Consider the following 26,460-nt stretch of genomic DNA (forward strand, 5'->3'; position numbering starts at 1 on the left):
ATACACATGTATATTTACAGATATATGTAGAGATATATGTATATACACACACACTCGGTCACAGCCTCGGTGGTGGAGCCTCGGGCAGGGGCAACAGGCACCTGTAGCTTTGTCGCCCCCGGATCGTGACTTTGTTGCTTTCTTGTTTGCCATTTAGGTTTGGTGGGGTTTTTTGTGTAGGTTTGTTTTCCCTTTTTCCAGCTCCAAGTCCTTCAAAGGCTGCATGTCGGCCCGTCGGAGTGCTTTTCACAACGTGAAAGCCAGTGTAGTTCCGCATGCGCTGGGGTATGGAATGTCCGCTGGTGTCCAGCCTGCCGAGGTGGCCCTGGCCAACCCTGGAGGGTGCTGGGAGGGCGATCCCCACTTCTGGGGGAATGGTCCCTCCTGCTGGCTGTGCCCTAAGCCGTGCCAGGGCTTGAGCTAGAAGTTAAGCAGAAGGAGCATGCAGGATTTTCAGACTGACCTCGTGCTTTTGTTTCATTTGGTAGGACACATGGAGCAGTTGTTGTATGTTTTGAGGTGTTTAATTTGCTGGGGCATGGTTCTGTTGTTTGGGTTTGGTGGGTTTTTTGACAGAGTAGTGTCATTATGTTTAATATTTTTGAAGGTGTGGGAAGTATAAATCAAGCACCGACCAACACATTTTTAAACAGTAGTGTTTGTCAGAGCATACTGCCAAATTCTAACACAGGTAAATGTAGTTGTTCCCAGCCACCCTGTTCCAAATAATCTGACCTGAAAAATTATGCTAAACTTTCAGTGCAGATATATCATGTAATGATACAGACTAATTAAAGGATGAACAGTCAAGAAAGGGATAAAAACTCATGGTGGGCCTTCAATGTAATATGAAATAGAGGGTGAAATATGTCAGGATATTTTATTATATGCCCGCATAAGATGATGTGGCATTACACATGCGAGCATGGTAAAAACATAGAAACATGACAGTTCAAGAGGTATGGAAGGAAGCCTGATCTGTGGGGAATTTCTAGGAAATACAAGTATGTACATTTTCTTTTCTGGGTGTTACCACAATAAATTGTAAATGCAAAACATACCACACTTTCTAGAACTATTCATTAAGAAGTGCTACTGCCAGGTTCAGATGTTTTATGAAGTAAACACTCATTGCTATTCTTCACCAAGGTACAAATTAGTAAAAATGTGTGCGTGTTTGAAGGTACATTTCACCTGTAATGTTGACATGGTAAAATGCTGCCCTTGGAAACCCACATCTTTGCATAAAAATTGTGTAATTCTGCTTATGTGCTTATTTACAAGCATTTTTAAACATACAATAAGGTGCTTATGTAGATTTTGTGGATGCAGTGCTGATTTTGATGAAAACTTGGCCCCAGCTGTGTCAGTTACAAGAATGAATTGGTGGTGGCTATTCTACACTGTGAGAAAGAAAAAGCAAAAGTAAAAATAATCACAGTTTTTACAAGAAGAGTAATTACTGAACAGAAAGAAATAAAAAAGGCAGTTTTATGATAAAGCAATAGAGAAAACAGAATTTCTTGGATAGAAATGCTCCTGTTTCAGGTACAGCCTTCCTCTTTCCTGAAAAGACTAGTTTTGCAGAGAACGTCCCTCAGTCCTTTGGTGAACCTGTGTTCCATGCTTCTTAAAACAGCTTGTTAGAGCATGTGCTGATCTGGAATGGAACAGAAGATTTTTTTTAACTGTTCTGGCTCTCAAGAAATACCCACAGAAATCTACTTGCAATAAGTATATCCCAATCCTTTCCCATGCTACTCCATAAAGGAAAGTATAATCTACAGGGGCTATTGGTTTATATTTTAGGTGAAGTCACAGGGTGATGTATTGTATTTCAGCTCGAGCTGAGTGTTATTTTAAGATTTTTATTTTACTGAGCAGGTTCCTTTCTTTGGGTCCTTGTTAAACCCTCATGAATTTTTGGTGGTTGCCCTTGTAATTTGACATTCTTACATTCACTTTTTATATTCTGGCCTTTAGTTTAAACAATATTGCTTTCTGTTGGACTCCATTCTGTGGATGAGTTGTTTTTCTAAAGATGTCATTATCTGAAGGAACCTTGCCTTGTTTATTGAAGAAAGTGGAAAAAGTATGATTAGTGCTAGGAACTGGAATAAAAAAAAAGGAGATTCATATACAGACAGTTGAATGCTATCCTGATGAACCAGGGGCGTTTTTCATGCCTTTGCATATTTCCTGTATGATGAGAAGGCAGTAATTTAAAACAGATTTTTCAAAAGCAATCATTCATTTTCATGTTCCTTATTTTGAGGTCTCTGTCTTGAGAATCTCAATCTGATTTGCAGAAAAGCAGAGCTTTTGCAAAAACAGGTGAAATCAATGTATCACCTATATTTTAAACAGTCTCTGAAAAAAAATTATATGACTCTGAGTAGTCAAATTTATTGGAGATACTTGATATGAATCTTTCCATATTTCAATTTCCCATTGTATAAAGGGGAAGTGATAAAAATACACTGTTAGCAAAATGGGCTGCTGTGAAGTAAATTCAGTCTTGTTTGCAAAGGATTCAGATGGACACTTAAGTAATCTGGTCATGTTAGACAAGCCCATGACTAGACTATGAGTGAATTCAGTAAATAACAAGAAAGAAACAAGCTACAGAGCCACACGTTGAGCTGTGAAGACATTGCAAAGTATTGAACAACTGCTTAGCTGGCAAGCACTTCATGATGTGTGCTGGACAAGGTCTTACAGGAAAACAGCAAGCCATAGCATAACTCAAATTTCTGTCTTGCTTCAAAACAGAAGGGGCTCAAATCAATAAGAAGGCCACCTATTGGTGGTGGCATACTTTGGTGATATTTCAAAATAGTTTAATCTTGTAAAAAAAACCTTCCAGCAGCTTTTTTGTCATTGTTGCATTTTAGAGTGTGATGGAAACATGAAATTTTTTACTTGAGTTAAAACATTCTTCTATCAGTAACCAGCATATCATGTTGAGATTAAAACTGTTGTGAAGTTCTCGACCTGTTGCATGATCTTATACATAGGATGATCAATAAACCCTCTTACTCATTTTGCAGACTAATTTAAAGTCTATAAAGTGGGACTAGTCTCTTATGTTAGAAGGAGTAGCTGCATGTAAAGTACTTGTTAATTTTTGAACTGTTCTCATTTTGGGACTTCTGTGGTAAATAAGAGGGGTGGACTCTATTTTCTGGATTCCCATCATTCTTAGGACGCTTGTTCAAAATTTACCACTATTTAATGCAGACAGTTGTGTCTCTGTTTATACGTGTGTTTGTACAGGTTCATTTTTAACAGCTGCTGGGCTCCTCATCTGCAGACTGCCTCCAATCTCACCTGCAGGTTCTTAGAATAATTTCTGTCAGACTTGATAGCCACAGCAACCAAGTGTCACTAGCAACGTGGACTAATCCTGCCTCCTTCTCCAGGACATTACAACACACACTCCCAAACAGATCCTTGCAACATTTTATTGCTTAACTATTTTTCTCTCTTTCGATAAGTAAAATGAAGGGATTTTCTGCTTGGTTAGTTCAGTCCAAGCATCAAGCTCTGGGGAATTGTGCTGTGGTAGAACACTGATGGAAGGGAACGAGGGTCTACATATCACTGGAGTGCAAAGCCCTTCAATTTATTTTCAGTGCAGGCAGAGGTGGGTTCATTCTTAAGACAGACAGATGAGCCCTGCAAGTCTTGCCGTGGTCACTTAGGGCATCATCACCCCCAGCATGAGGGTGTCCTGACACAGGCATCAGAAGAGACCATGTGCCCACTCAGCTGCTCAGGTTGGTGTCTGGTATTTTAGCTCAAAGCCACTACACTGGCAGAGTGAAGGGCAGCAGCTTTGTGCTGGGGTAAGGGGTGTGGGCACGCCTTTCCGTTTGCCAGATGCTCTCATCAGGAGGAATACATGCAGGTGGTAACACTTTGCACCTGCACAGCATTATTGCTAAAATATACTGCTGAAAGTGTCAAAATACTGGTCTGTGCACTACAACACCTCCAGTCTGGGAATGTTTTCTCTGGTGCTGGCTTTTCTGTGGTGGCACCAGCCTGTATAAGAAAGACAGAGCAGACAAGTCATAATTTACAACTCAGCAGCATGGTTTGGCAGAGCACTGACTTAATGAGGGGCCCTGGGTGCCCTAAAATGAAGGCAGCATAATGCAGGATGTTGAAGCTAAGATACCTGGGATTTTACAGCACTGGGCTTAAGGCATGCTAGCATTCATTGTCTGGTATATTTCTGGCTGCGTTAAACTTACCTAAATGAACAGATTCTTTCTTGCTGCCAGGGAAGAGCTCTTGTCTGAAGACCATAGAAAATGTTCACACTCTTCTGAAGATGGTGCTCTTAAATGTGCAATAACAAAAAAGGCCTTCCTTCCCCTAAATATTTTGAGAGAAGAATGCACTTTCCAGATTCCTTCATTTTCCTGGATTGCTTCTTCTCTTTTGCCATCTGCTCAACTGTGACCTTCTTTCTGGCTTGGAAGTGCTGCAAGATCTTTCCTTCAGACTTCATCTGCCTCGTTTCTAACTGCTTGCTGAAGTGGTTCGTGCAATTCTTGGCAAGGGATCACTCACTGACCATGTGACTTGATGGATTTGTGACACCCTTCTCTTGCTATTTCATCATGTGTTGCAAACTTTTTCATGTGAGAGTGGAATCCCTGTTGGGAAGTATGGACTGCATTAATGAGTACTGCTTTGCAACTAATCCAAGTTTGATGATTGATGAGCATATGTATTTTAGTTTCACTTGTCCTTATATATCAGTAATTATTTTCTGTCACACTCCCACCTTTTGCTTTTTGTGTGCATACCAAGAAACAGATCCAGCTGGTCTAGCAGTTAACTACTGCTAAAAGAGGCACAGATACTGCCTTTTTCCTCTGCCCTGGCTGTACTGCACATTCCTACTGCTTTTCTCTTGTGTCCCTCAGTCTCTAATTGTTGAGTAATACGTAACAGAAAGCCCAATTAGTTTCATATTACTTGGATCTAAAATTAATCGCCGATATTACAAGAAATTCTCTTTGAAGGATTGAGGAATTGGAGACAATTTTTTTACATGTTTTGACATAGGCAATATAGATCCAGTGTTTTTATTCATCACAGAAGGATAAAGGCTGGAAGGCCTCTCTGAGGTTTATCTAGTTTACCAACTAGCTCAGAGGAAGGTCAGCGTGAGTCAGGTTTTGAGTATCTTTGAGGATAAAAACACCACAACCTCTCTGAACTACCCATGCCAGTATTTGAACACCCTCACAGTAAGAAAAATATTTTTTTTCTTAATATCTTGAAAACAAGGGTTCTCTGCAGGTTAGACTACTGTAAGTTGATCTGAGTTTTCCTTTGGAATGGTCTCATAGCTATAGTGCAAACCAATGACATCCATCTATTGAGTTGAGGGGCGGTAATGCAAGTGATAGCACTCACCTTCATCCAGTACTGTGGCTAGTGACTCATCCTCAAGTAGGAGGGATGCTTGAGCACATCCAGAGGGGGCAACGAGGCTGGAGAGGGGCTGGGAACACAAACCCTGTGAGGAATGGCTGAGGGAGCTGGGGGTGTTCAGCCTGGAGAAAAGGAGACTCGGAGGTGACCTTATCACTCTCTACAGCCTCCTGAAAGGTGGCTGTGGCCAGGTGGGGTTGGTCTCTTTCTCCAGGCAACAACTGACAGAAGGAGAGGACAGAGTCTCAAGCTGCACCAAGGGAAATATAGGCTGGATATTAGGAAAAAGTTTTTTGTAGAAAGGGTGAAGTATTGGAATGGTCTGCCAGGGGAGGTGGTGGAGTCACCGTCCCTGGATATGTTTAAAGAAGACTGGATGTGGCAGTCAGTGCCGTGGTTTAGTTGAGATGTTGGGGCATGGGTTGGAGTCGCTATTCTTGAAGGTCTCTTCCAACCTAGGGATCCTGTGAATTCTGTGATTCCTAGATCCAGAGGCTGTCTCTGAATAAGGACTTGGAAAGCATCAATATAGTTCAGAAATCAAATTTAAGTAAAGTGTTCCAAATCCTTTTGTTGCTAGATTCAGAATAGAAATAGGTTTTGTATTTAGTTACTGTGACTTCTATCTTTTATCATAGTATGTTGTATATTTTTATTTGTTTGTTTTGCAGTATTCTTTGCTGTGAGAATAACTGATTTTTTTTGGCTGAATGTGGTTGAAATGTTTATGTAGCAAGCTTTATAGCCATGGTTTCCCTAGTCTGTATTTTGATGGCACTATGATAGCGCAGGCTGTATCTGTGCCACTTAACAAATCCTATGGTGTTCTGTGACTGAAAACAGACCGAGACATGCCCAACCTGTTGTGCTGCATTCATTAGGGTGACCTGCCCCAGAAGTTATTTGACACATCAATAAAGAGGGAATACTGAAAGCAACTAGATCCAGTGTTTGTGATGTCTCTGCCTGCTCAATGTCTCTGAACAAAATATATTTCTACAATAAAGAATTACCAAGTAGAATAATAATTGTATGGTATGAATGCTTAAGTTAGATTTCTTTAAGAAAAGGAAGTAGTTTATTCCTCCCAATAGAACAGAGAGACATCATGGATGAGATAAGGTTTCTGCTCTGTATGATTTTGTTGTTAGAGAGAGAGGTCAGCCATCAACACAAGAAAAAGGAGCTGTATGACAAAGGAGGTGGTGTGACTGTGTTCGGCTGAAATATTGACAAACTTGAGCATGTTATGAAGTACATGAGTATATGAGATAAGAATGGGATGGGATTGGGATCTGTCATTAAAATGCTGTAAGCCCAGAAGTTGTTATGGTTAGAGATTCTATTTCTATACCTGTTCTTGTTGCTTTTCTTGTCAAGTTGTCTCCAAGAGGGGTTTAGGTAGAGCTCCTGTTTTAGGTTGAACTCTGCAGAGAATGTGTCAGGAGATCTTCAAGAGCATGATGCTACCTACAGCCCCCAAATGGAGCCTCTGGGACTCCTTTATAGCCAGAGTTAAAGACTATGCCTCATATTCATCTCAAAGTCCTTAGCAAACTTTCCTTCATAGCCAGCAATGACCCTGGATTGCAATGTTAACTATTTCAGAATGTTTTATATTTTTAACAAAAAATATTATACCAAGGTTGTCTTAACTGTCAAACTGGGATGTGTTAAGTTTGCATTGTACATTGTTTTCTTTTAGGTACTGTTTGTCTTTAACAAACTTGGCATGACTGCTTCTCATGCAGTAAATACATTCTGGCATAATTAAAGCACTTCCACATCCTTTGCAGGCAAACCTCAGAGATGGTATCTCTGGAGGGAGATGTTGGAACTGCCCCAGAAGTTGCCAGCTGCTGTTTATCTGTAAACCAGTACCTGAGCTGCTGTCTTTCTGAATTACTGTCCCAGACCACTGTATTTACAGTGACCCCTCTGATCCATAGGTCATTACTTGGGCAATGGTAAAAACTGATCTATAAAAAATGCTGTGTTTTTAAATCTTATTTTTAGTGTACTAGATATGTTCAGCAAGAAACAGAAAAAAGGAGCCAGAGAAAGCAACTTGAAGACTTGGGTTTTATCCATGTAAAAATCCATGTAAGACAGTATAACTTAGTTAATTCTTAACAAGGTAGCTTTCCCTCAGCAAAGTAGCTATATGGGATGCACTTCTGAGGATATACCCAATTAGTTCTGCTGCTGCTGCCAATGTTTATGGACATAAATTCATGGATCTTGATCCTGTTGCTGCCACTGTGTAAGCAGATTGTTTATCACTTTTTGTTTGGACAGGCACGGAAGCCTGCTTGTATAATTAAAGTTGTAGCATCTGCACAATAGTTATATACTTTAAATTACTGTGCCTTGCCATCACCTTCCTCTACTGATCTTTAAACCAGCACAAAATGAAATTGAAAATACAAGCCATCCAGGCAAAAATTCCATTAAGGGTAGTAAAGAATACAGGGTACAGTGGGGCTTCTAGTGGAAGGGCAGGGCTACAACATTTTTCCTATCTCACAGGAAAGTTGTAAGAGTCATCTTAATATTATGTGATGGAAAAGGACATAAATCTACAAGGATAGAGTGAATTTATGCATAAGCAATTAGCTTCTGCAGAAGAAGAGACATAGGTTGTAAACACTTTGAACATCCCTTCTCCTGTGCCATCAAGTAATTTAAACCAGAGACTATTCTTTGGGGAATATTAGAGCTGCAAAAACTACCCTAGTCATAACTTTATGTAAGTGATAAATAAAATACAACTATTAACTCATGGCTGTTTAGAAAATAAAGGCACAGTTTGCATTAACAAGGTTGAACTGGATGATTTCTTTTGGAAAAACATTTGGCTCCTTTCTTAATGTATTTTACAAAAGAAAATGTGTAATGTTTCAGGTGACTGCTGCACTCTGTAGTTAAGACTTTATTTGAAAAAAAGTTCAGGGATAAAAAACTTTCATACAAATATTTGTGGAATATCTTTTGTATTTCCAGGACAAAAGTTACTGAGTAGATTTAAAAGAGATCCCTCCAAAGATGAATTTTACCAGTAACAGAAAAACTTTCTTAAATGAGTGCTTCTCATCAAGCATAATCTTACTGCCTAAACAGTTGCTATTTAGTGAGATGACTGACCTTAAATCTAACCATAATGGGATCTTGTAGTCCTTGATTACACAGATGGACTGTGGATTTAGTTTGACAACTTTATTTATGATAAGTTTCATTAGGAGTGCAATAGTATTCCTTGTTGTCTCTTCCTGTGTTTTGCAAAGTGACAGTGTCCATTGTATAAGTGGCTTTTGCAAATTAAATGAGCTTGGAGGAGCCTGGTCTGTACCCAGCCGCAGTGGCAGGGGTGGCTGTGACAGCACTGAATTGCCGTGGAGGAAGGATATTTTGGGGTGGTGGCTGTGCAGGGGCAGTGACACAGCACCAGAGCCTGTGGAGGAGCAGCCAGCACTCCCTTCTGTGGCCACAGGGCCTGCAGGGCCCCTCTGGACTGCAGGGGCTGGTGCAGCTCTGCAAGCCACTGATCTTGGACTGCATCCTTCTCAGTGACAGCACAGCACTTCCCACCTGTTCTTGTACCCTGCTGTGTACACCTAGGAATTGCAGCAGGGGCTTTCATTCCTTGCGTACAGCGTGGGTTAAATGTCCTCCCAGGGTCAAACGGGGATTGGTGCATGCTATTGAAGGGTGGGAAAGGTCAGGCTCTGAGTGGGCAAACAAATCTGTGTTCTTCACCACCTCTGAGAGGGAATCCTTCTCTTCCCTGTTGTTCACTTTGAGTTTCAAAGGCTTGATACATCCTTGTCGATACCTTGTAGTAAACACCAGTTTTAGTCTATAGGTACAGAGGCAGCTTTAGGAAAGAATAAAGTGGCTTTCTGCCAGCAATCCTACATTCCTGACAGGTGCAGCCAATATAAGAAGCAGGGCAGAGCTAAGCAAAGAGCAGAACTTAGCAGGGGTGGACAGGTCAGGACCTCTGGGCGATGTGACTGCGTGCTTTAGGAGTTACATCTCTATGATTCAATTACTGAATCATTCCCCTCGTTCTGTTAGGCTGCAGAAGTGTAGCTTTGTCAGGGACTCGCATCAGGAGATAAATGTCATGGTTCAGCTACCATGTCTGGGAAGAATCTTGTAGGCAGGATGGTGGGATAGTCACAATTAATACTCTAGCAGGCTTTCTATTTGTTCTTCATTTCTTTTATGACTCTGCTCTCACTAATGTTGGTGGGACAATTCACCCATTTAAATAGTGTTTTCATTGGCATGGCTTGCATTTGTTTTTGTCATGTTCATGCTCTCTTGTTTTTGCCCTGGCTGGTAGAAGCCCTCAGGTGCAGGAAGCAAATGTACGGGAATTTAAAGGAGCTTCTGACAGTCCAGCAGTGTCATGGTCAGTTTGGACAGCCCTAAAAACACGTTTAGAGGGAATGGACAGGCAAAACCAGACAGGAGTCTGGTCCTGAGCATAAAGCAGTGTAGTTTCCAGCCTTACTGAACTGTTTGTTTCTTAGTTACTTCGTGAGAGGAAGGAGCAGAGTGTGAGATACTGATAACATCACCTGTGATTTAGGGTGTCAGGGGGTCTGAAAGCTGCTTGTGTATGAAAACTATTGACACAAAGTCTGAGAATCGTGCAGAGCTTCAGGTATCTCCCGCCTTACAACAGCCAGAGAGCAGCCCTAAAATGGAACTATTTATGGGAGGTTGTCTGTTTTCTCTTGTGACTTGTGGGTGTTTTTTCTTGTTCACCCAGGCTCTGAGCCCTATCAGTTTGCACTTAAATATAACTTTCCCAGATTTTCAACTCTGCTGTTTTCCCAGAGGAATGTCTGTTCCTGGCATGTAGCCGTCCTTTTATCATACTGAAGATCACCTCACTCACTGAGTGCTGATAGCTTCTGGTAGATGATCAGGAGCCTAAATATTTCCAGCTACCAGACCCCTCCTCTGTGCCCTCAGATGGAGACATCATGGTTCGCTTGATCCTGCCCTGTGTGATGCCCCATGCCTGCAGGTTCTTCAGCACAGCCCTGGCTGAGATCCTGAAATACCTTGCCAAGGAGAGAGCGCTGGGAATGCTGACTAGAGTCAGATGGCACTGGGAATCACAGCAGGGGTGGTGGTATGGTATGTGACTCTTCCATGTATCCAGTCCGTGTGTCTAATTGTCACAGACAATGCCTAAGTGTATGTGCCAAAGCTGTCAAGATCATGTGCTGTTTTTGCATATACTCTCCAACTTAGCCAAATACTGTATTGCTGGGAAAATTTTTCAAGAAAATCTAAAGGGTTAGACTGAATAATATCCATAGAGACACAGCACAGTGTTTAACGTCATAGTTACAAACTGATATAGGTTCTATAAAACACAACTTTCTTGCGTTCCTTAAAATAGGAATTTAATTTGCCATCTTTGGTAAAAAATATGATTCTGCTTTCAAACCAAGTCTCACTCTTGCTTTATTTTTTGAGTCATTCAGAACTGCATACATTTATGCTTTGGTTAATGCACATGTGCCATGGCTAGTGACTGCTGGTTTAGATGTTCTTAAGTTCTCTTACTGTTGCTTCAGGTCAGAGAGGACAAAGGTCTGGTATTTTAAGGGATTTGGTGCTTCTAGATAAAAACATTTTGCATTCCTTACATGCTCAATCTCAAAAGATAAGTAGGAAGGAATACTGGAAAACCCTGGTATCTCAATGGAAACGATAGAATGTAACTTGCCTTGCATGGTGGTAGTTTGCATTCATCAACATACCTTTGTTTTTGTTTTCTACTTGTTATAAAGCCTTTTGCACTTCTTTTTAGTACTCATAGAGCATTTGATGACTACTGCTGTGAAGATGTTATCATTGAAACAACTGTTTCCTGAGCACTTCATTTCTTCAGGTAGTCCTATCAATGTTTATGGCTTTGGGGGCTTTAAAACTGAAGTTACTTTATCATACAGCACTGCTGCTTTATAGTTTCCTCTGGGAACCCAACCACTGTGTTAGCTAAAACAACTGTGTGAAGAATGCTGTTCTCATGGCTCAAACACTTGTAATGCTGTCCCACCCAAACTAACCTCAGCATGAGGGTGACTTTTAATCCATGAATGAGATAAACAATGAAACTGTTTGTTACTGTCCCTAATATTTGAAAGTATTTTACTGCTGTTATTTTACTGCTAACAAAAATAAAATCATACAATTATAAAAGAGGTGTTTCAATCTGTTGTACAAAAGAAAGGTATTGCCGATTGGCTCTGAGCAGCTGGTATAGAATTCTGTTGATGAAATCAAATTAAATACAGGGTGTGAAAGGAAACCTTTTTCTAAATGAAGGAGAAGATTGGCTGACATTAGGCAAAAAATGTTAATGGCAATTTCACTAAAATTAAGTCTTAGTGCTTAGAAAAATTAGTTCTTTCGGGCTGCACTGTATTTTTTCACAAGAATTCATCCTAGCATGATAACAAGACTGTTTTTAAAAAATGTCAATTTCATCACACATGTGCATGGATCATAAAATTCCAAAGTATCCCAAGTTATCCCATCGTGCTAATGCAGGATTTTTTTATTTGATGAGAATCTTTGGATAATTTCTTCCATGATGCCTTTTCACCTCATTTCCATAGTGCTGCTGCTAGCATTTTGTACCAGATGCTCTTCTGTCATTAAAGCAACTGCTTCCTGATTCTTTTGTGCGTGAAAACTTGTCTACTATGTGTATCAGGTGATCCAATAAAATCTACTTCGAATCTTGCTCCTTTTCTATCATGAGACTATCCCAATTAAAAATACCTTGCTATGCTCTGTGCCCCCAATACTCCATTATTGTTTTAGCTTGAATACAGTCTTGTCCTTACACATGTGTGATGTGGTTGATGAAGGTGGGTGACAGGGATTCAGTGCTATCTTACTTATTTGATATCTCCACCTCCTGGGGAGTCTCACTGCATGTATTTTTCTACAGAAAATCTAAAAAAGTAGGGTCTGATTATACTGCCTTGAGTGGCTGGCCCCATTACCTACATGTACATAAGCAGAGAGAGAAGGCTTGTGCCAGATGAAACAAATAATAGGCATCTGCCTTCTCTGTATAATTAGAGTGAAACCAGTACATGATAGCTAAGATAAACATGAGCTTATCAGCTGATAATATTGCTGTTTCTCTCCCCTTTATACAGCAGCAACCAGATGGATGGAGGCAATGGGCCTCCCCCTATTTGCAAGGGAACTTTGCTCAGTCCTGAGCCATCCGGGTGTTTGACACATCTAAGTTGATACCTGAAGCTTCAGGTGGAATTTTTCTGCCTCAGGAACTTCAAGTGTCTCATCAGTCCTATATTTACTATCTTCTTGGGTGGCTGAATTGGACTACATACCAATGTGTGTTACTAAATCCTTTTCCTGTGTCTGAAAACAGTATGCTCAGATGAGCAGTTTGAGGTCACCACCAGTGTTACCTCGATCCATACACACATTTGCTTTGTGCCCTCATTCTCATCATTCTTCTGTGGTGTAGTTTATGCTGGAGTAGGTATATATGGTGGTGGCCAGAAGGGGCAATGTGTGTTTACTTTCTCTGCCTTGCCATCACTCTCCCACTGCTCCCCTCAGTGCTGAAGCAGCCTGCTTTGGAGTCAGCTGAGCAGCAGTGCTGGAGATGCACACCTGGTAGGAACATGGAAGTGAGAAGGGAAAGTCTGCCCTCTGGCCCAGCTTTGTCACACAACTTCCTAGTTAGGCACCCACTCGGCCCTGCAAGTTGCCTTGTCTTTGGCTCTACAAATCCAAAGTAGTTCAGGACTTTGGGCTCTACAAGTCCAAAGCTGTTCAGGAAAAAAATAAATCATAAAGGTGTGAAAGGCAAATATAATCTGAAGAGAAATCATGCACAGTCAATGAGCTGAGGCTGTGAAGTTAATTTGCGGGGAAGATTAAATGAATCAGAAAGCAGACCCTTCTGAGCATGCATTGCAACATACATTCTTTGACAGAATTCTTCCCCTAGAGGCCCCTGGCCATCTGCAGACCTCCCCAGACTAAACCTAAGGGCCTTCCTGTAAATAAAGAAGGGACAGGCTCTGGAGGCAATCTGGATCTCTGTGAAAAGCCTCTTTGTTCCAGTCTGCAAGGGCTGGAAAATCCTTAGGCGGCAGCAGCACTATGGATGCCGACAGGACCAACTCCTCCTGCTGGTTTGGCTGTGTGATGGGAGAGCGAGCGGCTCTGCTGGTGGCGCTGAGACCCCATCCCCGCAGCCGAGGGAGGCTGGCAAAGCTTACTGGGGCTCCTGGCAAATGTCAAACCTTCTGTAGTGTTTGGGGCTTGCTCTCCCTGACTGCTTTCTGCCTCTCCTGGTGCGGGAAGGTGGATAGTTTCCAGCTGAAACAGTTGATGGAAAATTCCTGCTAAGGAAGAAAAACCAGAGGCTTAGCTCTGGTAAAGACTAGTGATGGGCTGGGGCCAAACCTAGGAAGATCAGGGCATGGGCTGGTGCCATCCCACTGTGCCTGTTGTCTGTGGGAGATGCTGGGGTGCTTCTGCTGCTGTCAGGGGGGAGGATGGTGAGTCAAGGATCTGCACTGCTTTCTCTGGTTTCCTTTCTCTCTGCAGCAGGTGAAGCTCATGAAAATGTCATAGCTCAGCAACCAAACTGGCCATGGTTGCTGTTTGGAGAGGATGCCCTGTGAGGAGAATGCCTTAGAGCATCTGAATTACTTCACCACCCGTGGAAATACTCTACAAATAAAGTTGTATTGTTTAGTTATAAATTTCATGCTGGAATGGTTAATCTTGAATGTGTATGGGGAGAACATCCAGAAATTAGTATTACATTAATGATTAATGACAGATTTGGCCGAATTTGAAAGTGTATCCTAAATTTGAAAATCAATCCTTGGATGAATAGAATTTTTGTCTGGTCATAGGACCTGTAGACTTCCTCAGGCATTGTTGAAAAAGTTTTGTTTTCCTTCATTTTTCGTACTCAAATTTGGTAATGTTTCTTTCCTGTTGCTAGTGTTCCTGTTCCTCTGTTTCTTGGTTACTATTCTGAAAAAAATATCTAGGCTTTGGCTTTTGAGGGAAAAGGATGTGGAGTGGGGATCAGAGGAAGGCCCTTTGGAAGATTTGTGGAATTTGATAATGTCACAAGTGAGGCCAATTGCCATTTTAAAAATTGCTATTCAAGTATTTATTTCTGACATAAATGGAGGAGTCTGAGGAAACCCTTACCTACTTTTGTTCTAAGGCTCTTCATTCTCCCTGTTGTATTTCTCCCTCTGCTGAAAACTTCATCTTCTGCAGGTGTCAGCGGAGGGTTCCATAACACATTGCTTGGTTCACTCTCTTGCCCTGAGATCTTGGTGCAGCTTTGCACTTTGCATCTTTATAAATAAATCATCAGCTTTTGCAAATGAATCACCTATTGTTTGAGGTGGGCAGAATATGTTAATGGTATCTAATTTAAGAAGTGTGATTTTCAAATATTTGGGTTGTATTTTTGACCTGCTGTAGTTAGAATTTATGTCCAAGGAGGTATAGAGAAAAAATAGGACAAAAACAGAGCTGCAGCTGTAACAGAGACCCATGTCCTTGGTGTTATTATTATTCATGACTTGTGGTGTAACTCTAGGATGGAGGAGTCACATTCTTTGGCAGTTCAGGTTGAGGCATTGCTGAAACATAGGACTGAAGTGGCCCAAAGCTTTTTCCTGATGAGAAATAACAAATGGAGCTATACACTGGAACACAGGGAAACAGCAAAGTATCAGGATTTGAAGAGGAGTTTGTGTGCTCAGAACTCGCTGAGCTGTACCAGCTGGACATCTCAAAGCTGTTCCTGCTCCCTGCAGATCTTGCCACAAACACTCCTGGAGGCCAGGCAGTCTCACTTGCAGCATGTCTACCTCAATATTGGTCAGTGTGGTGGGCTGCAGGCATCTTGTACATCCCTCTCAGAGCCTGCTGTAATACTCTTATGATATTTTAAGAGTTCTTTCTGTTGTATTAAGAACATCTAATTGAGGCTTTGCTGATGCTTTTTGGAAAAGATCCTTTTTGGCTCTTCCCTGGGCCCTTTGGGCTCAGCGCTACACTGGGAGGCGTCCAGGGTTTTGCTTTACTCTCCTTTTGGGAGTGGGACCTCCAGGAGCAGTCCTGCACCTCATTCCATGCTCAAAATAGCAAAGCTTTTTCTATGGAAAAGTAAACTTTTATGATTCCGGAGGAAATAAATGCTATGGAATAGTGCTATGCATATGACAGGGAGGACACAAAAGAAAAAAAAAAAAAAAAAAAAAAAAAAAAAAAAAAAAAAAAAGGCTTCAAAGATTGTTTAGGAACAAGTTAGTGGCTGTAACAGATGAAATAGGAGTAAAAAACTTTCTCTTGGCCTGTACCACCCACTTGGCTGAAGTTGGTTGAGAGGCAGGACTGGATGCATGGAGAGGGCAGAAATGCACTGAGGGGCAGGACACAGGTGCCTGGGACTGCAGGGTCCCTGCTCAGATGGGATATCTGTGTGCTCATTGAATCTCACCCAGAGACACCAAGGAACATGTCTTGGGGAGTTAGGTACACACAAATGGTTTAAGCAAACAGCAGTGAAGGGAGGGGATGAGGGGTGAGCTTGCAGGGCTTTTTCTCAGGGACTGTGCTCTTGTATTTAGTAACTCAAGCAAAACTGTGCTGCGTCCCGAGATGAAATGCACTTGCTGAAACCAGTTTTGTCCTGCATTCTGCTTCTTCACATCCCCATCGTGATCTTTTCTGGTTTGATGCTGACACAATATTGCTAGATGGTGATTGCCACTTGAGGGATAGTACAGATGATTTTATGTTTCATAACAAATGTTTCACAGGATTTGCTAAAATCCTCTCATTCCCAGCTAGCTTTCCCAGTCATACAATTATGCTTGCTGTTGTCTTTTTTCTTCATGTTTCTGGCATCATATTCCAGACTAAATTTAAACGCTGAATTTGCCAGAACTTAGATACATTTGTATTTTAAATATACATTGGTTCTTTTAAGAGAAGTTCACCATTTGTCAGATCATATTCACAGAGTTTTAAAATATACCTTTGTTTCTGGTTCCAGATATAAGCTGGTTGAGAGCTTTGGAGAGACTTTGGTTCAGAGACTTTGTTTCTCTGTGTTTATATTCTGTCGAGCTCAATGGCATCTGATCCTGACGGAGAGAGCTCTTTGTTACTTCTGTGCTAGAAATAATACCTGTACCTGGTATGGATCATCCTGTACCTGCTAAATATTTCTGAGTCCATAAGTGCTTAAGAGTTTGGATATTATGTAACAGTTATGTTCTAATTGTATTGTGGAGACTCTTAAGAAGACTCTTGCTCTCTCATGGTGGGAAAATTCCCTTGAAATGCTACTTAGCCTTTATTTTCTGAAATGCAAAGTCCACATATGAATTCTCTCCCAGCAAGGACAAACTCCAGCACTGATCCCATTTCAAAGGTTTGGCCTCTGCAAGTAACTTCCAGTTAGATACATCAGTGATGCATTAAGGGGTTTTGTTGCTCCCTTATTTTCTTCTGACAGTAACTCCAAAAAAGGGGCTTTTTCATAGTAGGAAAATTGTTTCAATCCTCTTTTCATTCAGTTTTGTGGTCTCTTCATTTCAATGATTAAGGACTTGGCAGAGCTGGACTTCTTTTTTGGTTTGGATGATAGCTTTGGTTTGGAACATCCCAAAATAAATTACTTCCAAAAGTTTCCTCTTTGTCTGCTGTGATTTCAAAGCGATTTTCATGGCTCAGTTCAGGGCTGCCTAACAGAAGAAAATGGAAGAATAATTACTGCCTGCAGAGCTTCTAGCACAGCAGTTATTTAAGTAGCTGCAAAATAATTTAAGGTACAGGGAAATTTCTTGTTCCCTGAAGAACAGTGTGCTTTGAGCCAAACATTTTTCCTTGAGCTAGGCACATAGTTCCTGTGGCAGTCAGGCAGCAGGCACAGCCCCTGTGTGCCAGCAGTACTAGCAAGGGCACCGCTGGCATTGCTGCCCATCTGAAGCTCACCCCCATCAACACTGCCCTGTATGCTGAGTGTTGTGGCTCCCCATCACTTCTGGAAATCTTACCATTTCAAACCCCCCACCGAATAAAAAAAAATAAAAATGAGAGTACTCTTCCCTCTGGGAAACCCACAGCACTGACTTAGTTCAGACCACAACCTTGGCCATGGCTGTGCAAAGCAGACAGAGGGCTGCCCTAATGGAGCAGCCAAGATTTCCTGCTCTTGGAAGGGAAATTTCACAACAGACATTCCAGCACATGGCCAGCCAAATGGTGGCATGTGGAGAAGGGAGGGCAGTGAAGTGGCTGATCTCTGTCCTGTGCCTCACTGGGGGCAGTCCCACTGCTGTCCAGTCCAGGAGGAACTTGGGAGGGGATGAAAAGCTTCATCAAGACGATTTAAAGCATTAGCTGAAATACATTCAACTGAATCATGTGGTAAGTGACCTCATTCAGGCTGACTTCTGTAAAGTGCACGTGAAAATGCAAAGTGACCAAGAAAGAGTTTACCTGGGCAGTGTGGAGATCTACAAGCGGGCTTTGTCAGATCCACATCTTGCAGAGCATCTCCTGTTTTACAGGCATAGCCACAGAATGCCAGGCACCAAAAAACAAACTCATAACTAAAGTGTTTGGTGGGTATAAAACTTCATGATTTATCTTGTTGACTAAAAAGGCTATTGGTTTGCTCAGAATAAATTAATTTCTATACACACCTGTAAATCTGATCAGATCTAGTGTTATCACAGTGACTTTATTTATCTCAGTTAAAAGCCAAAATCCTGGTCATTTCAGGAAAAGAAAAAGCCACTTAGTGGTAGTAATTAAAAATCATTTAAGCTTTCGGCATATTAGCACCTACATATTACGGAAATAGGAGGATGGTGGTAGTCTTGCAAGCTCATATAGAGTTAGTTAAGAAAGGGGCTTTCTAGGGGCTCTCAGGGTCGTTTTGTTCCATTTCCCCAGATTTGTGTAGTCATTCCATATTGGAAGCACTCATGGAGTACTAAGGAGCTACTATTTAACAATAATCTGTGTCCTCTCTCACTGCCTAACCTTAAAATAAAAATACTTACAAAGAAACATCCTTTCCACTGATTTTTTTTTGCAGACTGGGGATATCTTTCATTTTTAAAGTGTTTCCAAGTTGTCTTTGTCCAATTATCATATTATTTCACTCAATAGATAATGTGCTCATGATGAAAGATGCTATTTTTTTCCCTACTACAAAGAGTGAAACAAGTTACTGAAATGAGGCAAGTTACCCAAGTTTCTATGTTGTGTTAGCACAGGAATTCTGTTTCTTTGCCTAATCCCTAACTGATAAACTTGATGAAAAATGTACATATTCTATAACTGTACAACAATTAGGTATTTATGTGTCTAGCCAGTGAACAAACCTATGCCAACATATTGCACAGGCTATTCAAATGGGAACAGAGCAGCACTGAAAAATAGCCAGGGGTGAGAGAAATAAATAGAAAAAGGATATAAATAAACAGAAATCAACTTGTGTTAGGAGTGACATTTACTGAGAACTCGCACCTGACCTTTCAGGGGATTGCCTCATGGTGTTGGTCAAAGGTTCCTTTATGAGAGGGGGGAAATGATGCCTTAAGTTTTAGCTTTCATGTTTTTCAGATTCTGTGCTGCCTAGGGGTGTAGTTCTGAGCCTCATATTAAGCGCTAGTGAGCTCTCTTCACACAGTAGGTAGACAAAACAAGTTCTTTTCCTCCTGAAGACCAAGGACAAGGAGTACAAGTTTCAGGCCCAAAAGCACAAACAATGGTGGACTGAAGAGAGGAACAAGAAGGATGGGATCTCACAACCTGAAGCTGTAATTGGACAATTAAACTCCAATATGCAAATGGAACAAAACTTATAAAAGTGTGAGATCCCGTGACCACTCGTCCATTTTGTGACCACTCTAAGTCCACCTTAGGTATAGCCCTGGCCAAGCTCTTTTGCTGCCCAAGGTGTATCCTAAAGGCCTTTCAATAAATACCTACTTTATTCTCTAGCTCTGTCCAGTCTCTGTTCCAGGTCAGCCTTCCCACAGCGTCACCTGTCTTGCACAGGCATCTCTGTTGTTGATAGTTTTTTTTTTTCAATCCTCGACTGCAATTAAGAGAGTTATGTTGGGAGGGTAAATTGATTATTATAATTGTTCCTTAATGCGCTCTTATTTAATGTACTTTGAGAAGTTATATTCTTCAGAATGATGATAAATTTTGGTAAGTTCAATTAATGTCACTGCAGCTAAAGGAATGTAACCATTTCTATTATAATGGAGCAGTTTTCTGGGGTTTTATAATGAAGCTATAAAAAATTGCTGAAACTTAAGGTACAAGTTTCCAGTATATTTTATGCACACAATATTCCCTTGAATCTGATCTAATCTATAGATATATCAAATCTAATAAGATATAAATAGAGTGGAAAGGAGCTACTGAAGATACAAATTCCAACTTGTAGAAATGGAAGTATACAAGGGGAATACACTGCTTTCGCTTTAGATAAAGCAGGTGGACCTGTGACAGGCATTTTGCTCAAAGGGCATCTTGCACCCTGGGCTGGTGTCTTTATCAGGATTCCTGCTGCCCTCTGCCTCAATCCATTCTGTGAACCTAGTAGCTCCTGATGCATGGTTAACTTGGTGTAGCAAAACAGTGTTGAATTTGTTAAGCTATGTTTATATTCTTGGAGGAGCTCACAAGGAGCTTGCACACAAAGGCAGCTGACCTTGGAATAAAAATAAACAATTTAACATTAAAATCAGATCCCATCCTAAAAGTCAGAGGTAGAGAATTCTGGCCTACCTTTAAAAATTGTACTGACTTTGGATATTTTAGTATGAGATGCCTAAACAACAAAGATAATTCCAAAGATCTAAAATTACAGAAAAAGAAAGGACAAGAAACTAGCTAACTATGTTATCCTGATGTACTGAAGTTTATCAAAGATATTGCCAAAGGAGTTACAGATAAAACTGACCAAGCTTTTAGAAAAGCTTGGTCATTTTTCTCACAAGAGGAACATACAGAGAGAGAATATATATTTAATGGGCTTTTTTGTATGTTTTTCTCCTTGGATTAGAGATAATGAAAATACTAAGGTACTTGTACTAACTGGTTAGTGCACCAAAGTCAGCACCAAAGCACCAAGGAGCTGTTAACTTGATGTCTGATGCAAGTTCTGCAGCGAAAAAAAAGTCAGCTGAGTAACAGCTTGCCTGATCTGATAACTGAGACTGACAACATGATGAGCTATGCAGAAAGGGGCAATAAAGATGCTCTACTTATAAAGCAATCCATTTGGTACCTCCTGTCTTCCTGAATATGGAGTGGTTTTCTGAAATCATGACAAAACATTGATGAATGGGCACATGCATTATTATAGCAGTCAGTCTCAAGGTAATGAGATACACAAAATTCCTAGTTATATTGTAATCCTGTCAATTATGAGTCTATTTTAAAAACAGAAATGCTAAGAACAAAGAAAAGAGGAGACAAGGTAAGATGAGCTCAGAGCCCAACAACAGCATTGTCTTCATTCACCAAGGAATAAAGTATTTATTTACTTCGGTCAAAGTTCAAGGACCTCACATCTTCTCAGCCCCCTTTCTTTTCTCTATTTTCTTTGTCTTTTTAAACATTATCTAAGGGGTTAATGGACTATTCCTTTATTTTCCTATTTTATTCTGCACATACAGAAAAGTAAGCTGTGCCATACAACCCACATGATACTAATGGTCAGTAGGTATTTGTAGGTGAATGTAGGTTTTACAAATATAACTGAGTGGAGGCTTTGTTGTTTGACTTTAAAACTGTGCTAGTCACCACTTGCTAATTCTGCCAATATGGAATAAAAAAACTGGAATAAAAAATTAGAGAGACCTAAAGCATATACATGTACAGAATATTAAAGGTTAGTTTATTTTCATTTTTTACCCTGATAGAGATGTTTCTAAAGACCCTATAAAAATTATATATTATGCGTATGTAACTGTATAGATATAAATTATAGCTGTTACATGAGAAGCTGATAGTCTAAACAAGTAGCTCAGAAAACTCAGGTTTTGATCAACAGCAGAGAGAGAATGGCTCTGGAGAGAGGCATGTCTGAAACACACCAGGAAGAAATGAACCTGCTTCCTTGAGGTAGTGTGCAGTTTCATTATTATATTACCCTTCTGTTGGCACTTTGTAGTTCAAAGGAACATAATGATGCTACTTCTGTCTAAAAGAGGAAAAAAAAAAGGAAAAAAATATGAAATGCTGTAAGGTTAATTTGAAACGTGTATCTTTTTGAGAAATAACTTGTAGGTGCTTTCAGAGCAAGATTGTAAAAATTGGGACCTTGGACTTAGACACAGTGATTTGAAATGGGATATTCCAGCTCTCCACTCTTGCTTATCAGTTTGACTGCAGCTTTTAGCAATCAAAGTTACTGCTATCTGATAGCTGTCTTGGGTAACCTCTGAAAGGAGTAATCCCCTCAGTGCAGCCCACAAAAGAAAGGTTTTTCTTTTGTTTGTTTGTTTTTTTTTTTTTACTTAGCATTTCCCTGCATTAGGCAAGGCAGTGCAGTGGTTTGGGCTGCCTATCCCTGCACTGCTGCTAGACACCCAGCAGTGGGAAGTGACAATCTCAATCTGTGCTGGCTCTTGGGTGGGCACAGGGTTACACAGGGTTTATGTCTCTCGAGCTGTGTGAAAAGCAGCTGGGTCTGGATTGTGGGTTTCCAGTGTTTGGGTGTTTTTCCTTAGTGGGCATTGAAAATCCAGCACACAGAGGGAATGCATGGGATGGGGCAGAGAAGCCAGTCAAGAGCAGCAGGGAACAAGTGATGCTCCTCTAACCACAAACCTTATGTTTGCAGTACAGGTTTTTCAGTGTAATGTAAATAAATAGGCATAAACACAAACCATACCTTTATAATAAATCTGGTGTACTGCTCAGTGCTGCCTTAAAGTTAGACACTGATAGGTATCAATGTCCACATTTTTATAGTGTTTGTCAACCATGAGCTGCAATTCTCAATAGATTCACAATTCCAGTCATCAAAAATTTTGACACATTATTATTATCCTTTTATAAGTAAGAACCATTAATGACTTCATGCAGGGGTTTGGATTAAGCAGATCAAGGATGAATTAACTAATTTGCACTGAATCACCGGGGAAATCTATGGAATGATCCAAACTAGGCATCTTCATTTTTAGGCTTCTTTGAAATGCAAAAATATGGCACACTATCAGCAAGGCCTTCCATCCTGCAATACAGAAGCAAAAGACACAGTCCCTGTTCCACATGTACTGCACCAATCAAAGGTTGAGAAAAAACGTTAAATACAGTTAGAATTATGATGATAATAATTTACAGGTACCAGGTTTTGTTTCTTTGAGGTATCTCTTTTTTCCTTGGGGGAAATAGTAAAGTAAGGGTAAACATCAAAGTTAGGTTAGGCTAGCATGCTTGTAGTCATTGTTTACTCTTGTTATCTGTAGTGCCTAGTGAACCCATGAGCTGTGTACTGGTAAGAAAAAAACGACTTTTGAAGACAAATCTTCCTTCTTTCACATTGCTTCCAGTTTCTGTTCACCTGCAGATACAGAATACGTATGGTGCCAAGCCTGGGCTTCCTCCTTTCTGCTAGCTAATAAATCCTGTATCTCCTTTCCTGCAGATTGCTGGCCTTTCTTATTTAGGTGGTGAAGTACTCGTTGCTGGGAACGTATCTAACCTTGAAAACATTTTGGGCTGCATGGCCTGAGGCCTGGCAGGTAACAGGGAGGAATTACTCTGCTACAGTTTCTCCCTGACACTGCTGAAACTTCAGACTAATGCTTATCGAGATAAATACAGCCACGTGTTCTGCAGCCCCACAGTACAGGTGAGCACGGGTGAGCCTGTGCAAACACGAGTAAATTCATCCCCAGATTGCAAATGTGGCAATAAATTAATTAATGTCAGCTAAATATTTTACTAGCATTTATGTTTGTTCATACATCAGAAATGATTGCAGACACCCAGCATCAGCACATTTTTATTGATCCATAACTGTTCCTTTTTGCCCGGCCGAAAACCACCCGGGAGTTGTCACTGCCAGGTGAGCCCTGAGACGAGGCACGGACACCTGCCCGGAGTAGGCGGGTATGGGGATGGTTGTTTCCGGCTGTCTGTAAATTTCTTACGTGCTTCTCAAATTTTGTCACACTTCCTGACTTCGGTGTCCGTGGGACGCCGAGGGCGCTTCACCTCCGAATGCTGCGCGGCTGCGCCTGTTCGGGGAAGGAGAGGAGCAGCAGGAGAGGCGGGAGCGCACAGGTGCGGACGGGCAAGCCCGGGGAGGAGCGGAGCGGGCCGACACTTCACCGCCGCCTCGGGCGGCCCAGGGAGGAGCGGGGCGCGGCCGGGACCCGCTCCGCCCCTCCCCTCTTTCCCTTCCCCTCCCCTCCGCGCCGGCCCGGCCCCTCCCCGCCCCTCGCTCAGAGAAGGGGCCGCGGCCGGGGCGGCCCTCCCGCACCCGCGGCGCTGGCCCGGCCAACAAAGGGGGCGCTGGGGCCGAGGGAGGGGCCGCGGCTGGGCCGGGCCGCCAGGGGCGGGGAAGAGGGGGAGGAGAAGGGGAGGGCGGACGGCGGCGGCTCGCACGGAAAGTTGTGGGTCCGCCAGCGCAGCGCCGCGGGACTCTGCCGGGGGACGGGGTGCGGGGAGGAGCCGGGCTGCGCCGGGGGCAGCGCGGCCGCCTCCCGCCGCCGTGCCCGAGGGTGAGTGCCGGCCGAGGGAGCTCCGGGAGCGGGGCAGCTCCGCGGGGAGGAGGCGGCACCGGGAGGGGCCCGGCGCGGAAAGTTTGTTCCCGGCTCCGGCAACATCGCGGGGCGGAGGGCAGCGCCCGCGGCGGGCGCACCTGCGGGCGGGACGGAGCGGCCGCGGGGAGCCGGGGCGAGGAGCGGCTCTGCCGTAGGGGTGCCCGAGGCCGTCTGGTGCGGCCGCGTACCCCGCGGGGAGGAGGTGCCGGCACGCCCGGCCGGCTGCCGGGTCGAAATCCCCGCCGGGGGAGCGGGGGCGGCGGCCGCTCTGCCGGGGCGGCCGGGCGGGGGCGGCCGTGCCCGGGGCCTGCCCCGCGGGGCTCCGCTTCCCCCGCCCGGGACACGGGACACGGGCTGCGTGGCGGCCCCACACGTGGCCGTGACGCCCGGGCCGGCTGGCAGCGCCCCTGCCCGTGCCCCTGTGCCGTGGCACACGCCCCAGCGCGGCGGAGCGGAGCCCCCTCGCCGTGCCGCCCTCGCTGCGGGGCGGTCCCGCTCGCTGCCCGCCGGGGCACGGGTGGTGGCCGCGGTGTCGCGGCAGGGGCCGTGTCCTGCCCCTCCGGGGGCACGGCTGGGCACGGGGCGCCCTGTGCCCAAGGGTGAGTGAAGCTTGGCTGTGGCGGCTGAGGATTGAGCCGTGCTGCTGCACCTTCAGGACCCTCCCGCTTTTTAAATGCCACCATGAGGTGTCCCGTGGCAGGGGCACAGCGAGCGGCCGGTGGGCTGCCCGCGGCTGCGTGGGCGTGCCCGGCAAGCCTCGGTCCCTCCATGGCACCCGGGGTCACGGCTGGCGCAGCCCCTGGAGTTACCGCGCCTTTCTGAAAGCTCCTGGTGCTCTGCTGTAGGTGCTGAGCCGTGGCCCTCCATGGGAGCCCTCTCCCGACGGATTTAGGCTCCGCCCGTGGCACACCGCAGCCCACGAGCATGGCCCGCGTCTCCGAGGCGGAGGAAGGACCTGGCGGGGGACACAGCGAGTTCAGCGACATCATCAAGTCCAGATCAGGTAAACTGTCGAGGAGGACGGTGTTTTCCTCTTTTCTCCTCTAGTCATAACTTCTGATATAAGCTCATATTTTTAAACAGCACCTTTGTCCAGCTGTTTTTTGGGCATGTGTTGGTCGTACAGCGAATGACTGAGGCTGTTCATGCAACTCCCCTACTGTTACTAGGTAATAGTAATTGTAGGTGTTAGGGTTGGGTTTTTTTGTTTGTTTGTTTTTTTGGTTTTTTTTTTGTCAGTGGTAGTCAAGTCTGTTTATTTGGGATCCACTTCTGGCATCATAATTAGCTCTACTTTTGCAAATTGCCACGTGCTCAAAGCGCTCTTATGCAAGCTAGTGTTGGTAGCTTTCGTGTTAGTTCTCAGGCGCTGAAAATGGCAACTGTGGCTGCAGCATTGTACCTCTTGAAAGTGCACCGTGGTACTACTCACGCAGTGAATTAATGTGCTTCCTCCTTAATGTAAAACAGTTGTCTAAAGCTGCTCACTCAAGCATTTCCTCCAGCAAAAAGTTCGAGTAACAGATCTGAAGGTTACTGAGAAAACATGGTATTTTTTTGGTTGTAGTGTGTTGGGGTCTCCTGAGGCTCTGATGGATGTTGGGGTGGGTCATGAGGTACCGCCACTTTAGCAGCAGGAGAACAGAGGTTTCGGAGGGACAGCTGTGAGTGGTTTAAACCTTGGCAGAAATTTGTGCTCCATTCAGGGACTGGATGCTCGGTTCCTCAGACTCACAGGCTCCCTTTTCTTACATGCAAAATGCTCCTGTTATCAAAAGATTTTCATGTCATATCTTGTAAACCTAGCAGTGGGTTGTGGTGTGGGGTGGTTTTTTTGTTTGTTTTTGGGTTTGTTTTTTTTTTTTTTTTTTATCCCACATGTTAAAAGCTGTAGGTCTTCAATTGGTCATGATTTGATAGATTACATAGGATGTGGGTTTGATCTGGATCCCATTGGTGTTTGAATAGTTTGTTTCTTACACCTTCGCTTTCTGAGTCTTCCTCTTCTGGAAGAGCAGTTTATGAAGCAGGTGGTTGTGGATTTTTCATCTCGGATTCTGTAGTGTTGGTTTGTTTTCTGCTGCTACTCTGGAACCTCTGGACATAACTTCGTTTGATTGTAAGTGTGTAGTCA

General features: G+C 43.1%; 2 protein-coding genes across 2 annotated transcripts in view; one reads left to right on the top strand and one right to left on the bottom strand.

Annotated features, from left to right (window-relative positions):
- Nucleotides 1-58: 58 nt before the first annotated feature.
- Nucleotides 59-25,252, bottom strand: LOC134547619 (basic proline-rich protein-like). Its single transcript, XM_063391766.1, has 3 exons — nucleotides 24,976-25,252; nucleotides 24,044-24,913; nucleotides 59-420 (listed from the first exon to the last, which is right to left on the bottom strand). The coding sequence occupies exons 1-3, from the start codon at nucleotides 25,250-25,252 to the stop codon at nucleotides 59-61; spliced, it is 1,509 nt and encodes a 502-aa protein (XP_063247836.1).
- The window catches only part of UTRN (utrophin), a 343,691-nt gene continuing 341,376 nt past the window's right edge, over nucleotides 24,146-26,460 (top strand). The window contains exons 1-2 of the mRNA XM_063390324.1: nucleotides 24,146-24,284; nucleotides 25,172-25,329. Coding sequence (XP_063246394.1) covers nucleotides 25,251-25,329 — 79 coding nt within the window. The 5' untranslated portion in view covers nucleotides 24,146-24,284; nucleotides 25,172-25,250. The remainder of the gene's footprint in view (nucleotides 24,285-25,171; nucleotides 25,330-26,460) is intronic.

This window comes from Prinia subflava, chromosome 2 (genome assembly GCF_021018805.1).
Source record: "Prinia subflava isolate CZ2003 ecotype Zambia chromosome 2, Cam_Psub_1.2, whole genome shotgun sequence".
NCBI lineage: Eukaryota > Metazoa > Chordata > Aves > Passeriformes > Cisticolidae > Prinia > Prinia subflava.

Excerpts from the sequence above, each read along its gene's own strand:
- LOC134547619 (XM_063391766.1), bottom strand. The coding sequence starts at position 25,252 with ATGCTCGTGGGCTGCGGTGTGCCACGGGCGGAGCCTAAATCCGTCGGG. Across the intron at positions 24,914-24,975 it reads AAAGCGGGAGGGTCCTGAAG|GGCGCCCCGTGCCCAGCCGT; the intron begins GTGCAGCAGCAC and ends CCTTGGGCACAG. Across the intron at positions 421-24,043 it reads TGGCCGGGCCAGCGCCGCGG|CTCAAGCCCTGGCACGGCTT; the intron begins GTGCGGGAGGGC and ends CTTAACTTCTAG.